This window comes from Alosa pseudoharengus, unplaced genomic scaffold, assembly GCF_046254945.1.
Source record: "Alosa pseudoharengus isolate Yale_2024_CS ecotype anadromous, Long Island Sound unplaced genomic scaffold, YU_APseudo_1.1 YU_APseudo_1.1_scf_6, whole genome shotgun sequence".
Lineage (NCBI taxonomy): Eukaryota > Metazoa > Chordata > Actinopteri > Clupeiformes > Clupeidae > Alosa > Alosa pseudoharengus.
The window spans coordinates 4598217-4613962 of NW_027468848.1; the positions used below are offsets into that span (position 1 = coordinate 4598217).

Genomic DNA, 15746 nt, shown 5'->3' on the forward strand with positions numbered 1-15746 from the left:
TTTGCAAAAAAAAAAATAGTAGCCTAGGCCCTATTTATTGGTAACCAGCAACAAGTGCAATTTGTTAATCACTGTCATTCTCTCTCCTGCCAACAAAAATGTGATACGTTCCAAGTAGCAGTGCGTAATTCTGCTTCATAAAGCAGAATACAGAATACAGAATATAAATACATTGGTCATATAAATAGCCAGTTTATGGTCTACAGTGTAGGCTAGAGTTGGTAAGTTATGGTAGGCCAACTTGGAGGGAATATACAGGGGGATTTCTTTGGCTCTTATTGGCAGGTGCGCACGTATACGCACGTATACGCATGTCTATAGACAGGGGCGTCTTAATACCACCCGAGGCCCCTGGGCTATATGTTTTTTAAGGCCCCCCCGACCCGACACATAGCGTGCGCTTTTGGTTAATAACATGCAGTGTAGCCTATGTAAAACCTTTACATAAACATAAACAGAAAGCCCTCGAATCACGTCAGCCTACCCATGACATCGCTTATCAAAAAGGCTATACTACAGCACGAAAACAAACTTTTACAACACTGGCTGTAGGCTAAGTTAAAAGATGGGTAGGCTACACATATGGACGTTTAAAAGCTTTTCAAAAGTGCATGTGTTTGTCGTGTCGGGGGGTTCCCCAGGAGTTTTTCTTTTTATTCTGTCTACTTAACACACCAGTTTAACGCAGTTTGGGAGGGACATAAATACTTAGCCTACAGGACAAGCTGGCTCATGTGACGAACCTTATACATATCACTACACTACATGGAGACATATCTCACGTTAACGTTGGAGAAAACATAACATAGCCTAGACCAGTGGTCTCCAACACGGTGCCCGCGGGCACCAGGTAGCCCGCGGGACGGCTATGAGGCGCCCCCAGCGCACTTTCTAAAAATAGCCAACAGGTCGCCTGCAGATCACGCTCTAAAAACACGCTCCATTGTGAAGTTTTCAATAGATATTTAAGTCTAGACCAGAACCATTTTAAGAATGTATGTAGCCATACATCTGTAACATTAAATTGATATTGGTGATACCTTTGTAGCTGCGTTAAATTTTAGCCTTTGGCTCCAAATCCGTTTCCCATTCAATCTTTAAACAACAACGGAAGCGGAGCGCATACACGATGCTCGCACGCATAGACAGTAAAGGGGGAAAAAACTTGCTTGTCTGGTGTAGCCAATGGAAGCATATCTTCAAAAGTTCTGTGGCCATTCCTCGTCAAATACGGTTCTTGCATGATTGTTCAAGGACTGAAAAACAATGGCTTTAGCTCACAGGCCTTTTCTCCTCCTAGGCAACTGCCGAATAATAGCGCTGAAAATGTTATAGCATGTATGACTGAGCAGGACTGTGCATTACCCTTTTTGTCAGATCATGGATCATTTCAGGTGTGCAATAACTTTAAAATGAGTTTTCATATGTTAGGGTGGTGTGGGCGATTACTATTGAAATGTTAAAACCGAATTGTCCACTGAAATCAGAACTTAAACAACCCCTGAATTCATAATGGTGGGTGGGTATAAATTGGGTACAAATTCTAACCCAAATTATTAATTGCACAAAAAGATAGTTTTTTTTGTAAAAAAAAAAAATAGATTAGATTCCCCATGCAAAGTATGAAATGAACAAACTGAACAAAAATTTTGGTAGTGTTGCATAGGTTATTGATATTAAATTTGAAAATACAGTTGCTTAATATATAAAGATGTATAGGCCTGCACAATATTGATAATTTAAAAGTAAAAATCACATACAGTAGGCCTATTATTTAGGAGGACTACCCTCGCAAAAAAGGGGTGAGGGTATGTTTGTTTTAAATGAGTAGCCCTCCATATGATTTCGGGTCTTCAGGTAGCCCTCATTCCCAAAAAGGTTGGAGACCCCTGGCCTAGACTATTATATGTGCGAATGGTTAGCACAAACTTAGCTGTTGGTGAACGGAGATGCAGATCACTAATTCATTTCTTTGCACCACAGCCGATGTTCTGCGTTCACTCCAATGAGACAAGTGAAATACGAATGTTTTTAAAGCCGTTTCATTTCCAGGCTATTTGCTACGATATTTACCTGCTATATGCCTTCTGTTTTCATGGACAGTTACAGGAATCCACGTCATTCGTTTATCGTTGCTTCAATCCTACCCACGTTATCTCCAGAGTTTGTATGATGAGTTTGTCAGATCAGTTTCAGCCTCTCCTCTAGCTCCTCTACCCGTTGGGATTTATTACGTTTTTTACATTTTGTTACACTTTAGAATTGGAGAAGACAAAGGGGGCCTCTGCATGGATGTAATTGTAGAGCAGTACGATGTGCTCAATTATTTAGGCTAGCTCCAGAGTAGGCTAATGACGCCGCGAATACGGACACGCCGTTTATTATTATTGATTATCATTATTATTATTAGGAGGCCCCTCATTGGTCGAGGCCCCTGGGCTGAAGCCCAGGTAAGCCCCTGCATTAAGGCGCCAGTGTCTATAGACATAGCCTAGCCTACGGCCGAACACTGCGCAAGCGCCAATGAATCGTGCTCACGACAACCACGTCGTTAACTTAAGTAGGCCTACTGTAGGTTAACATCACTCTGAGTTCGCATTCAAGCAAGCAAAACGATGATTTGAATACATCCGTTTCTCTGGAAGGGCAAGGGGTAACAACAGGACAACACAGAGACAGGCCAGAATGCAGGACTAATGTTATGAGAGTATTACAGTAATATGGGATATTCTACGGGAAAATATTAAAACGGCAAGACAGCGGGGAAAAGTTAAAATGATATGCCTAAACCCAGAAAAAGTTGGCATGTTAGGTATTTTTCGGTCCCTGTGATTATTTGTGAAATTGTGCAAACGGCCTTTTCAAGTCATTTGAGAAGGAAGGAGTGTAGCAAGCTCCCAAATTGACGCTCGTCTGAGAAATTGAGTTGGATAATGTTCAGCTTCGGCAGCTTTACAATGACTGAGGAAGCCTAGAGACGAGTCCATAGCAACAAGCTCATGTGTTGAATTTGTTATTACCCAGTGTGCTTTGTTGAATGGTCTCAATGTTTTATTGTTTTATTTCATGTGAATACTTACTAGAGGAGTAAATTATTTCAAGTAGGCTAATGCAGTTGCAGGAAGTGTGCATTTAGTTTCCATGCTTATTGTGTTTCCACAACAATGTTAGTGAGTAAATCTACTGAAATGGCCACCATCTTGGTGAAGTGTGATGTGTAAGATCAGAAAGCAGAGGGTGAGTTTCGAATGATTGCTCAAGTCTATTTGTTCAACTTTTCATAACGCTCTATAGCGTGGGCGGTAAGTATCGACAATTGGCTTTATGCACGGTAGGCTCTTTAGAACTTCCGCAACAATGTAGGCCAGTTCATTGATTTCCGGTGGAATGTTAGCAGCAGCCGTGGCGGCATCTTTGAATTTGTTTGTTTGTCAGGATAGTACATTTGTAAAGTAGAAAACGATCAGGACAGGACAGTAATTATATTTTATAGTAGTGAAGTATAGTAGTTTAGTATAGTTATAGTTTTTTCATAGCAGTAGGCCTAATAAAGTGAAGATGAGTCATATAAATTTCAGCGTCGTGAGGGGAGAACGACAGCTGAGCACAGCTGTGTCCCTCTGTGTCCGTCATCAGCGAAATTTAATTCGTCGTTAGCTTCCATACTTTCCCCTTCGACCATCAACAACGTCAAACATGGATTGTGAAGATCAGAAGAGAAAAATGATCTCACCACACTCGTGTGCAGTCGACACTTTGTATCAGAGGACGTCGTCGAGCCGACTGCTGAAGGGGGCAAAAGAGGCTAAACCCAAGTGCTGTTCCTGTCTTGTTTCCCTGGAATAACTTTTCTCTCGGAAAAGTGAGACTAGGTGTAGGCTACAGGAGCGGATCCGAAACAGACAGGAGAGGATGGAGACCGACAAAGTTGCTGGCCCTCTTTGTGCCAGCGATCATGATTATTGTTCGAGGCCCCGGACCCTGCGTTTGTGGACTTGTTGGTCATGAGAACGCGTCTTCGGGATGAAGTTGCCCAGCTGAAGCAGCAGCTGGAGCAGATGTTACTCACGCAACGTTTCGGACACAGACATTCGTTTTTACACAAGGTATGTAAACCTAGCTTTTTTCGTAATGTAGGCTATAGGCTACTAGGCCTATTATAATACATGCTAAACTACAGTGTTACGTCTAATTCAAAAATGCATAACGTAGCATTTGTTTTCCTGTATGCACGTCCATTTGTCTAAGTTAGGCTACAGCTTTAATGAACATTAGACACAAAATTAAAGTTCAGACAAAGCGCTTAATTTGACAAGTTGGCCTAGGCCTAGCCCACATTAGGCTATGTAAAACTGAAATAACAGAATGGCTGTTGTTGATGAGTCACGACAGCATTTACACAGGAGTAGGCTAGGCCTATGCTAGTCTATAAATTGTATGATCATTCACAACGCTGCATGACAGCTCAATATGCAACAGTTAGTTAGACCTACAGCTAACAAGCAGAAGCATACAACTTATCTAACTGAATGGAAAAAGCTGTTCTCACGTCATTTATAAGACTACTGTTGTATACTATGTGAACAAATAAGGCCTAATGCAGACAATTGCAGGTTATATCCTACCTCTGGTTCACCTCTAACCATAAGCTTGTGAGCATGGTACAATAGTAGATTTAATAAAAGCTTCCTATTTTCACTAGTCCCACTTATGTTATTTACAGATTTTCATCTTATGACCACCTGATGCGGTTTTGGTAGGCCATCGAACCATCGCTGCAGTACATGGTTTGAGTGACCAGAACAAGAGCTGCAGATGGTGACTCAGCAAGGCAAAGTACAACCATGGTACAGACACAGTCTTTACAGCCAGTAGATTAACTGTTCCTCTTCCTGAACTACCTTGCCCTTGGACTGAATTCGTCGGTTTAAGGAGCACAAATTCTTTGACACAGTTATCCCCCTAAACATGTTTGGAAATATTAACCATCTGTATAGTTGCATGCCTCCTGTTAAATTACCAGAATGGTCCACTTGGAAAAGCCTGGTCTAAGTAGAGGAGTGGTACTGTGGAGGGCAGAGCATTCAAAGAATATTGTTGTTATTATTGTTGTTAATGTTGTTACTGTTTGTTATAATCGTTCCCATTGACTACTGTGTATAGAACAGTCAGTGGCCGTTTCATACATAATTTTGCTACAGTGAAATTAAAATAAAATGATACCACAGCCTTTCTTTAAGGCTCTCACAACACGTGTACTTCACTGTGGTCATTACAAGCAGCACTTACACAACACTATGTTTAGATACTAATGAATAATCTCAGAACACATGAACATAGGAAAATATAGAATTTAATAAATTGAAGGTGACATGTTCTATGGTCAACAATTTAAATACATTCCAGTCTGGAAAAAAATATGTCCGTCATTTAAGACAAAGTGACTGCGAAGAATACATGGGAGGTACATTTTGTATAGATTTGTAAAAATGGACACTAAAACCTAAAATCAATGCATGTGGATGTGTCTTCGGTGGAGTCCATGCTGGAAGATGGCAGGAGAGAACACTACCTTCTTAGACTTTTCCAAAGGCACTGTCTACTAATGGTACACCCCCTGCAATTCCCATGGTGGTTATTAGTGGAGCAGTTTCCCTTGGCATGGACATGTCTGGAAGGTCACAGGTCAGGTTATAGGCTGCTTTGCATAAGTTACTCCTGAAAACATACAACATAACTGATCAGTTAAACAGGTAGTAATGTTTTTATTATCAGAAATGAATGAATGCTTGTCAGGTTAAATTCTACACCTGTGTGTGTGTGGACAGAAACAGCAGACAGAATGTAGCAGAAATATTCAGTTTAACTCATGTTACCTGATTCCTTCAGCCACTCTTCTCTCCTTGGGCCGAGCTGACAACACTACCATCCCATTTGTTGGACCAGGCTTGAAACCCTGTGAGCAAATGTACAAGAACTAATTTATTAAGGATGCTGTAGCCTATGTGCAAACCTGTTAAGAGTTGATAGAAATATTTTAATTGTGGAAGTGTAGGAAACAAACATTACCTAGGTCCTGGGTTTTTGCCATTGCTGCTCAAACCCCGTGCAGCTGTGAGTAGGAGGTAATGTGAAGTCTGGTACAGCAATGCTGCAATGTGACTGCACAGCGTAAGCCCTGCCACACATGAGCACTGACATGCCAGCAATTCAACAGGCTTAGTCTTTGAGAACAATCTGTAAAATAAATGTTTACACATTAGTAAAATAACCAATGTGTTTTTGATGTTCAGGTATGTACAGTGTATGTTATATAACTAAAATACATGTATTAACCTACTTTAGTCACTGTGTTTAACCCTGCTGGCTGTGAGCAGGGGAACTAGGCTACATCGTTAGGCTATCTAACGTAATATGTTGATACTGCAAACCATTAATTCCTAAAATAAATGTTTAACATTTTTACACAACTTGCTCTCATTTCCCTACACTTTTGTGTGGTCTCTCGCTTTTACTCATTGACCTGAAGCAGCTTGCCCTCACAGACACCTCACCTGACTTTCTTGTCAGAAACTGAGAAACAAAAACATTAACGTTATCAGCGAGCTTAGTCAGCTAGCGACATTACGTTAGCTTACACGAGCATAACGACATAGCTTTAATACATAATTTTTATGACTGCCATCCTGTTTATATCAAAGCTCACATACATTTCAGTCCCAATAGGTGATTCAACATGATTATATTGTTCGGTGTTATATTATAAACGTTAACATTATGACTAACGCTAGCTCTCGCAGAACATCAGCATTGACGTTAACGTTAGGTTAACGGTAACGTTGTACACTTACCTTTATAGTCAAGAATATAGCTGGTTATGTACAGCTTAAATCCGTTTTCCTTTTTGCTTAATGTCGTGGTTGAGTAGGCCTTAATAAGACGGTGTACATCGTTGATGGTGACATGGGGTAAGTCTTGAAGGCAACGAATGTAGAAACTCATTGATTTGACGGCTCTGACTGACAGAAAGCACAGCTGACGACCGGAAATGAATGAACTGGCTTATCGTAACCAGGAAGGAACTGTGCATATAGGCTATTGGCTGGGGAGGGTCATGTCTATTTTGAACAGACTGCTGGAGGGTCGTTGAAAATTTTCTTACAGGCAGGGGAGGGTCATGTAACTTTTGATTGAAGCACTCTAAATCCCTCCGGTGACCCCGTTTATAAATAACGAACGGTCCCTTATTTGTATAATTGTTGTTTTATGTAGTCCTGTACAGGCTTAGGCTATAGCTTGTTTTAATTCTGTGTAGTCCTGTGTAGTTTTTTTGTTTTTACAAAGCCAGTCCTGCATTGCACCCTTGTGTAAACACTCAAAAGTTCTTAGCCCGGCCTGTTTCGGGTAAATCACACTTGGCTCTGGGGTCTATTGGTAAATGCTGACCTCTACTGGTAAGATATGTCTCTGCAAACAAACCTCGGCCTGACAGAAACAAAACAACTCAAGGAGGAAACAAATGGCTAGGACAATTGGTTACTTTGTCCGTTTTTAAGCCAATTTATTTTACTTGCCACAAAGTAAAATAACGTGTTAAAGACTATTTGGCTAATTTTCATTTTGTCTACGTTAAAGCTCAAAGGTGGATCGGTACAAATCAACTTTTAACCCGATTAACGTGGGCGTAATTAGTTAGCTCACGTTAGCTAGCTAGCTTGTAAACTGCTTTGTTGGTGGTGGTGTGGTTGTGACACTTTGCAATGCCTATAATTTGAGGTTTTCTGCACTAATAACGTCACGCCACAGTTTAACGTTAACTAAATGTTATTTACTATTAAGTTATCGCTGTGCTAGAGTCGCTCAAACATGTCAACATGTTTAAGAAGGTGTTTAGAACAGGTTGTCTCGTAAGAACTGGACATGTCATCCTTACTTGGGCGACAACACTTGTGTTATTTTTACACGACACAGGTAAGGGTTTCAAGTGTAGTGAACAAACATAGGTCAATTCATGACTTTTAAAATAACTTGCACGTTTTAACCAAATGAACTGATTTTTCAAGATTTGCGGAAGTATGAGGAGAAAGGGGAGCTGGCACATCCGGTGGTTTTCGCATCCTTGGTGCTCATCTCCGTGATGCTTTACTTCACGGTTTCGCTCATGGACCCGGGGTTTGTGCTCAGCGACGTTGAGGTGATGATTTAAATCGACCCCATGGCCTGCATGCTACAAATGTATAACAAACAGGTTTTCACAGAGCAACTTCATACAGTTTAACTTGCTTGTGTTATGTTCTATATCAGATATCATCTACAAATGAAGAACTGGAAGAAATGATGCCACAGACAGCTCGTCTTAGACGTTGTGGATACTGTTTACTACTGGTATTAAATAATGAAAATTCCATTACAATATTTACGTAACCTGATGATAGTATTATCAGTGTGTGTTTCCGAGAATACACTGCATGTTGCTTTTGGTCTATCATCATAGTTTTATCAGCCTTACCATTCACACTTTACTCTGTCATAAAGTTATACTTCTCCCAAACAGCAACCGAAAGTTATTCTTCTCCCCAACAGCAACCAATGAGAGCCAAGCACTGCAAGGCATGTAACAGATGTGTGAGACGGTTTGACCACCACTGTCCCTGGATAGAGAACTGTGTCGGGGAGCGGAACCACCGCTGGTTTCTGCTCTATCTGGGAGTCCAGCTGCTGGTTCTTCTGTGGGGCCTGCAGACTGCCTGGTAAGTGGCGCTTCATGAAGACCCATCCAAACACTAGTGGATTATGGGTAAATGCAGTCTCTGTGTTTTTAGTTGAGACAAAACTGTATTTAGGGCTCTGCATTTCAAGCAGAGTTACAAAAAACACTGATTATTTGGACACTTTTGACATGAATAACTCTGTATCAAAATTTGTGTTGGCTCTTTGCATCTACTATGTGTCACATATTATACATTATATATAAATATTTATTATATAATGCCTGGTTGAGATGTGTGTGATCACACTGTCTATGTAGATCTGACACCACACGGCAGATTGGTTTTGAACACATTTTAAACAAACAAACCCCAAATGGCTAACATGCAGCTGTGTTCGTCTGTGTCGAACAGGTCTGGCCTTGTTTCCGCCCCCACATGGAAACTGTGGTTTGTGCAGAACGGCTTCCTGCTGGCGGCTCTGGGGGTGACTGGCGTGTTCTCAGGTGTCGTCGTGCTCCTGCTGGGATGCCACCTCTACCTGGCGTCCAGCAACACCACCACCTGGGAGTTCATGGCACGCCACCGCATCTCCTACCTCAAGCACTGCGACTCGGAGGAGAACCCCTTCGACCGAGGGCCACTCTGCAACCTCTGGGACTTCTTCTGCGTGTGTCGGACTGTGGCTTGGGAGAGAGTGTACGCCAAGTTCCGAGCAAGTGCAGTGACTACTGACTGACTACTAAATATGGAGACAGTGCTGGGAGGCCCAACACACTGGCTACTCAGATTCTCTTGAAAAATATGTCACAGCGGTGATGTTTGGTGCTTCACGACACATTCAGGAAGGAGTTTACCATTGTGCTGCTGGATGCATGATATGCAGATCATGGACATGGTGTATTGCTGAGCAACATTGGCCATCCATGCATCTGATTGCCTTTTCATAGAGATTACAGTTAACATGAATCGTCTGTAATACATTCCCAAAACGTCCTTCACTCATTTTGACCCTAAGTGGCACACTACATCGAATATTTCTCATCTTTTTCAGATGCAAAAGTACCCCTCAGTTTTTTGTAGGTTTAAATGTCTGTTTCAGAATAATCAAAATGTAATAATTTAGCTGTTTCTGGGGAAACATTTACTGAATTTGTAATGAAAGGTTTGTTTCAAAACTTTCTCTTGCTTTAATGTAATTTACTACAAATTAACTTTAAATAAATATTTGTATTTATTCTTGGGCCTTCATTTAAATTTACAGTGCAAAAACACAATTCATTCAAATATTGGACAATGTGCTTTGTCCAAAAAGGTTGTTCTTTAACCATGTTTCAAAACTGCATAACAAATATTTCAGTTGTAGAGACAAAACAATTTCTACTTATGGGGATGCCTACATACAGTATAGGGTCATGTTGCTTAACTCCATGAATTCTGGCCCAACCATGTCTATCATGGATTCTTGTACTTTCACTGCCCTCATAGAGGCCTACTGTGGTATATGATAATCAATGGGCAATACAGAATTAGTATAGTTATGTAAACCATGTACCCTCTTAAATTGTTGTAGTATTCACATAAGATGGTTGTTGGACCTCAGACAGTTCAGTATAGGCTTTACTTTGTTTTTAAAAATCTAGATTTCTGTAGAATGTTTTGTTGATCCTGCTCGGATGTTTTGCAGGACTAAAATCCCGCCCGTTTTGTAGTTTTTCCACACCACTCCCTATCTTACGGTTCCACCAATCAGGTCGCAGATTCATTTTCGAGCGCAGAACTCTGTAGGCTGCCCGCGAGGAGGCGGAGCACGTGTTCAGTTTGCGCTTCTTGCGCGGAGCGCGTTCTTACCGGGGGAGCGCGTGAGTGACTAGGTTGTGTGGTTGTACGCGTGTGTGTGTTTGCATTCCCTCGCGAGCGCAGCACACTTCCTTTCTTAAATTCTTGTCCTAAATTGTAGGCAGATTATAAAATCCAATCTGTAGCGTATTTTCTAGCGACTTGTTCCTCAACCAGCGAAAATCATGTCAGCCTCAGCGGCTAAAGTGAGTAAAAAGGAGCTGAACTCTAACCATGACGGAGCGGAGGAGACCTCTGGTAAGGAATGGCGGCCTTGTGAGCATCGCCATTTTCACTTTCTCTTGTTCCTCATTATGGAGTTATGGATATGTCTTAGAAATTATAAAAGTATATATGTAATTTAACATCAGTCATGTATGGTGCATGTGTTTTCTAGTATTCGTGATTGGGACTTGGTTAGCTCTGTAGCCCTTTGAGTGCTAGAAGGCACACCGGTGGTGGAAGCCATATTGATATCGTTATGCTAGTTAGCTAACTAGCTAGCTTCACAATGCTGAATTATGTCAATGTAATGCAAGGCATGTTTTATTTTATCGAGCTACATATTAAGCACAACAAAACCGATGCGATTTTTACGAGCATCTTATCGCCACCCCCCCAACGAATATATAATTTGTCAGAAGTGTACCTAGTACGCCCGAAACACTAACTTAATGCATTGAATGAATCACTAGGTCTGCGCTAGCCAACTAGCCAGCCACTATTGTTGTTTTGCCCCGCCGCCATGATGTCGCCAGCTAGCTCACATTAGCAAGCAAGCTAATGTTGTCCAACGTTGTAGCGAGTTTATATGAACCATTGACTATAGCAGAAGCGAAAGTCCGCATTTGATATCGAATATTGAAATGGGGCAACATCGAAAATCAACTTTTGGATGTAGCACTTACTTGGGGTTTACCGTTTGTATTTGACCGTTAGCTACTTGCTAACTTTAGCACGTAGCCCGAGACCGCTTCATTACCACAGCAGGAGCGGACGCCCTGCGAGCTGCCGCACATTTAAACCACGCGGGCGGCATTCTCCAGGTGCAGGAAAAGTCGTTCGGGCGCGCGGTATAACGTATATGTTGCATTTGTTGCGTTAAGTAATTTGAGCAATATTCCCTTGAAGCGCCCGTTTAATGTTGTGTTTTAAAGTATGTTTATGTTTGTCTTTCGCTATTATCAGGAAGGCCATGTGCTATTCCGCATACGACATTTAATTGTAGGATGGGGAATGACCGTGTACTTTAATTTTGGAACTTCCTTGACCTTTTATTTTTTATTTTTTTTTAAGAGTGAACCTGAAAACTTTAACAAACAATGTATCATTGTCGTTTCATGTATGCAGAAAAAGAGCAACAGGAAGCCATCGAACACATCGACGAAGTACAGAATGAAATTGACAGGTAAGACGTTAACTAACTATCTTGCAGCAGACCTTGAATTGTGCAAAGGGCATATCAAGTTTAAGATTTGTCATACTCATGTTTTGTGTCTTGTGTCTGCAGACTTAATGAGCAAGCAAGCGAGGAAATATTGAAAGTTGAACAGAAATACAACAAACTCCGTCAGCCATTCTTTCAGAAGAGGTCAGAACTGATCGCCAAAATCCCTAACTTCTGGGTCACAACTTTCGTCAACCACCCTCAAGGTGAGTGTGTGTGTGTCTGGATTTTATGATGCTGAAAGCCTGCTGTGTGTATTACCAAAACAAATTGGTTAAAGATGATGCACAATTTATAAAAAATACTTCAGGAACTCCAGTCATGGATGGCAGTGATTTTTATTATTGCTCAAGTGGTCTTCATTTTGTTCTCTTTGCAGTCTCTGCTCTGCTTGGTGAAGAGGATGAGGAGGCACTTCATTATCTGACCCGGGTGGAGGTGACTGAGTTTGAAGACATCAAGTCAGGATACAGAATAGATTTTGTAAGTAATGTTTATGTGTCTGTGTTTTAATGATTTAATGTCTCTTTTTAATCTGGCAATGACGGAAGCTAATTGTTTGACGACCCCCCCCCCCCCCCTCTTGTTTTAATTTATAGTACTTCGATGAAAATCAGTACTTTGACAACAAAGTTCTTTCCAAAGAGTTCCACCTGAACGAAAGTGGGGACCCAACTTCAAAGTCTACAGAAATCAAATGGAAATCAGGAAAGGTGAGTTGCGCAGCCTTCTGCTCAGTTATGTTTGAGAGATCTGTAACTTCTTTTCCAGTCATCCATTTTTTTGTTTGGGAGTAATTAAGTGTACCATTTTACTTATAGTAGGACGTTTGTTCCTTGATCACTCTTTTTGCTGAATGTGTCATGCTGAGTCAGTTTTCAAGTCTGAGACCCACCCAGCATGGATGGATGATTTTGACATTTGTAGTGTTTGCCTGGGTATACATGTCAGCTCGGTAGAGGGACAAAGAAATGCACTGTGTTTTATTATCCTCTGAATATTTGCTGTCCAGATATTACCCATTAACTATCAAGATAACATTGATTACACTTCACCACCTAATGAATTATTACGTGGGTCGATACAAAAATTAACCTGCTATTGTTAATTTCTAAAACATCACTAATATATATATATATATATGTGTGTGTGTGTGTATATGTGTATATGTATATATATGATTATTATTATTATTTTTTTTTTTTAAAGAATCCCGAGTAGAGTAGCCCCCCTCACTCCAAGTACAGTATCTAAAAACGGTTTATTCCCTAGCAGTCAAATATTGAGTGTTTGTAGAGTATCAAAAAACGGTTTATTCCCTAGCAGTGAAATACTGAGCGTTTGTAGCTTAACGACAGTGCATCTGTCTTTTTATCTCCACAGGACCTCACAAGTCGGTCTGGGCAGACGCAGAACAAGGCCGGCAGGAAGAGGCAACACGAGGAGCCAGAGAGCTTTTTCACCTGGTTCACCGACCATTCCGACTCAGGGGCTGACGAGCTTGGCGAGGTCATCAAGGATGACATTTGGCCCAATCCCCTGCAGTACTACCTGGTTAGTGACACACACGCACGCACACACACACACACACACACCAGGGTTCTAGTATGTCCAGAATTATAATCCAGTGAAGTTGGTAGCATGCTCTGTAACAGGGTTGCAGGCACAGAAGACACACAAATGTCAAGTCACTGATTGAAGAATGGCTTCTTAGGAGGCGTAAAAGTCCTGCGAACAGTTAAGAACCCTGTCTCACTATGGAGTTGTAATAACGGTTCTTAAGTGTGACCTCAAAATGTGAATGTTGCCATCAGAAGCATCCATTTGATGTAACATGAACTTAAATGACCATTTAGAATTGGCCCAATATACATTCTAAATCTGCAGTTTGAATTTTGTGATGGGCCTTAAAGGGATAGTTCTCTGCCTGCTAGCTGTTTGAATCGTATTGTTGAATTTTTCCTGATGTGTTGCATTCACACAGGTGCCTGACATGGATGATGAGGGTGAGGGGGAAGATGATGAGGAGGATGAGGAGGGTCTGGAAGACATAGACGAGGAGGGTGAAGATGATGGAGAAGAGGATGAGGACGAAGAAGATGGGGATGATGGAGAGGTACGTCTCCATATAATGCATGTTTAGGTTGCCATGGTGATGGTCAGTTTCAACACTAGCAACATCTCTGGTCTACTCAAGGTGTTGACTTAGCACCCAGGTTTAAGGAGTTAAAATTGTGAGGGATTGTTCTTTGTATTCACAAGCTGTTGATCCAGCACCCAGTTTTAAAGACATAAGATTGTGGGTGATCCAGCACCCAGTTTTAAAGACATAAGATTGTGGGTGATTGTTTCATGCTAGTGTGGAAGCTGCACACACTGATGCAGCAGCAGTTGACCCAGACCTCTGTTTCGTTTCTTCCAGGATGACGACGGGGAGGACGACTAAAGCCGAAAATACCGGACGTTCCTCACCCTGCACCCTCCTCCTCTTTTTCCCCCCACTTGATTTCTCCAGCATTTTTTCTGTTTCGTTTTTCTCAAGAGCAGGATGCTATCTCTCTCTCTGTTTATTTTGTGCTCCCTCCTCTCCTTCTCCGTTGAACCACCTCCCCAGATGGTGCCATGTCCAAGGTTGCCCCTCCCCTCCTTCCTCCTTGACGGACTCATAATAAACTGACTGCTAAATCCCGCCTCCAAGGCACTCTCACCATCTCAGTCCCCAGATGTATTTGAGGTAAACGACAAACTTAGTGTCAGCACGTCATCTGGACCGGATCAACCAATAAATAGCAATTTATATATATGTACAAATATGTATAATTTTCTTCCTGTAAAAGGTTGTGTGGAGAGAGGGGGAAAAAACAATGATCAAAAGCCATGGCGCAGTGAACTGCTAGATTTAGCGTTTCACAGGTTTGTTTTCCTTTTCCACTCAAAAGGCATTAGAGTCCTTCCAAATGTCTTTTCCTGTCATGTGGTTTAACAATAGTCATTACCAGCTCATTCCTGTCACCTCTTGTAACATTGTTTTGAGGTCATTTTTTGGGTGGGATGGGGTCTTTGAAGGTTGTGTATGGGAAGGGTGGGTTTGACACCATTATTTTGAGTTTTGTTTTTGATTTTTAACTGTATTGTTTTACAGACATCCACAAGATTTGAAATGACTTTTTGATAAAGAAAATAAAACTAAAACGGGAAAAAAAAGATGCCTTTTGGCCCCACTGCCTCAGCAAAATTAATTGGAAGCTACCGCTAATCTACTTGATATTTACACAGGGGTTTAACCTACAAAATGTTTGAAAGTTACTTTGGTAAAATAAAAGTAAATGTTGACACAGATGTTTCAGATTATTCCCAGCATTGGTCAACAGAATCATTCAGCTGTTACTTGGATGAGCCACAAGTCTTTTTTATTAAACAAAAATATTGAAAAATGGTCAGAAAACTATCAGCTTCTGAATGCTTTGGGTGTGACGAGGAGAGAAGATGCAAAGTGTTCGCGAAGCAACCTCTGGATGATCAACGCCACAAAAGTCTGCTGTGAGTCATCAAACTGCTCGGTGCTGATTGTCGAGGGCCAGTCGCTGGGTTGAAATGCCCAACCTGGAAGTAGAAATCATGTAAGAAAAAGGCAACCGTACGACAATTACAAAGACTTAACGTTTAACTTGCTGTTTATATTTAGCATGCAGAGAGGAGATGAATGACTGACCGAGGTGCGCTCTGCACCGTGGACATGTGGCTACGGTCCA

At 41.4% G+C, this 15746-nt stretch overlaps 2 protein-coding genes and 1 long non-coding RNA gene across 3 annotated transcripts; 2 read left to right on the forward strand and 1 right to left on the reverse strand.

Annotated features, from left to right (window-relative positions):
- Positions 1–5404: 5404 nt before the first annotated feature.
- On the reverse strand, positions 5405–7025 carry LOC143106643 (uncharacterized). The gene is made up of 4 exons (XR_012983715.1): positions 6852–7025; positions 6070–6237; positions 5877–5956; positions 5405–5718 (listed from the first exon to the last, which is right to left on the reverse strand). It is a non-coding gene; the product is annotated as an uncharacterized LOC143106643 (long non-coding RNA).
- Positions 7026–7480: 455 nt separating this feature from the next.
- Positions 7481–9913, forward strand: zdhhc12a (zDHHC palmitoyltransferase 12a). The gene is made up of 5 exons (XM_076269686.1): positions 7481–7971; positions 8064–8194; positions 8305–8385; positions 8584–8750; positions 9123–9913. Exons 1-5 carry the CDS (start codon positions 7875–7877, stop codon positions 9445–9447), a joined length of 801 nt encoding a protein of 266 aa, XP_076125801.1. The 5' UTR covers positions 7481–7874; the 3' UTR covers positions 9448–9913.
- Positions 9914–10549: 636 nt separating this feature from the next.
- On the forward strand, positions 10550–15331 carry seta (SET nuclear proto-oncogene a). The gene is made up of 8 exons (XM_076269895.1): positions 10550–10805; positions 11898–11955; positions 12058–12200; positions 12374–12477; positions 12594–12707; positions 13378–13548; positions 13979–14110; positions 14417–15331. Exons 1-8 carry the CDS (start codon positions 10733–10735, stop codon positions 14438–14440), a joined length of 819 nt encoding a protein of 272 aa, XP_076126010.1. The 5' UTR covers positions 10550–10732; the 3' UTR covers positions 14441–15331.
- Positions 15332–15746: the final 415 nt, after the last annotated feature.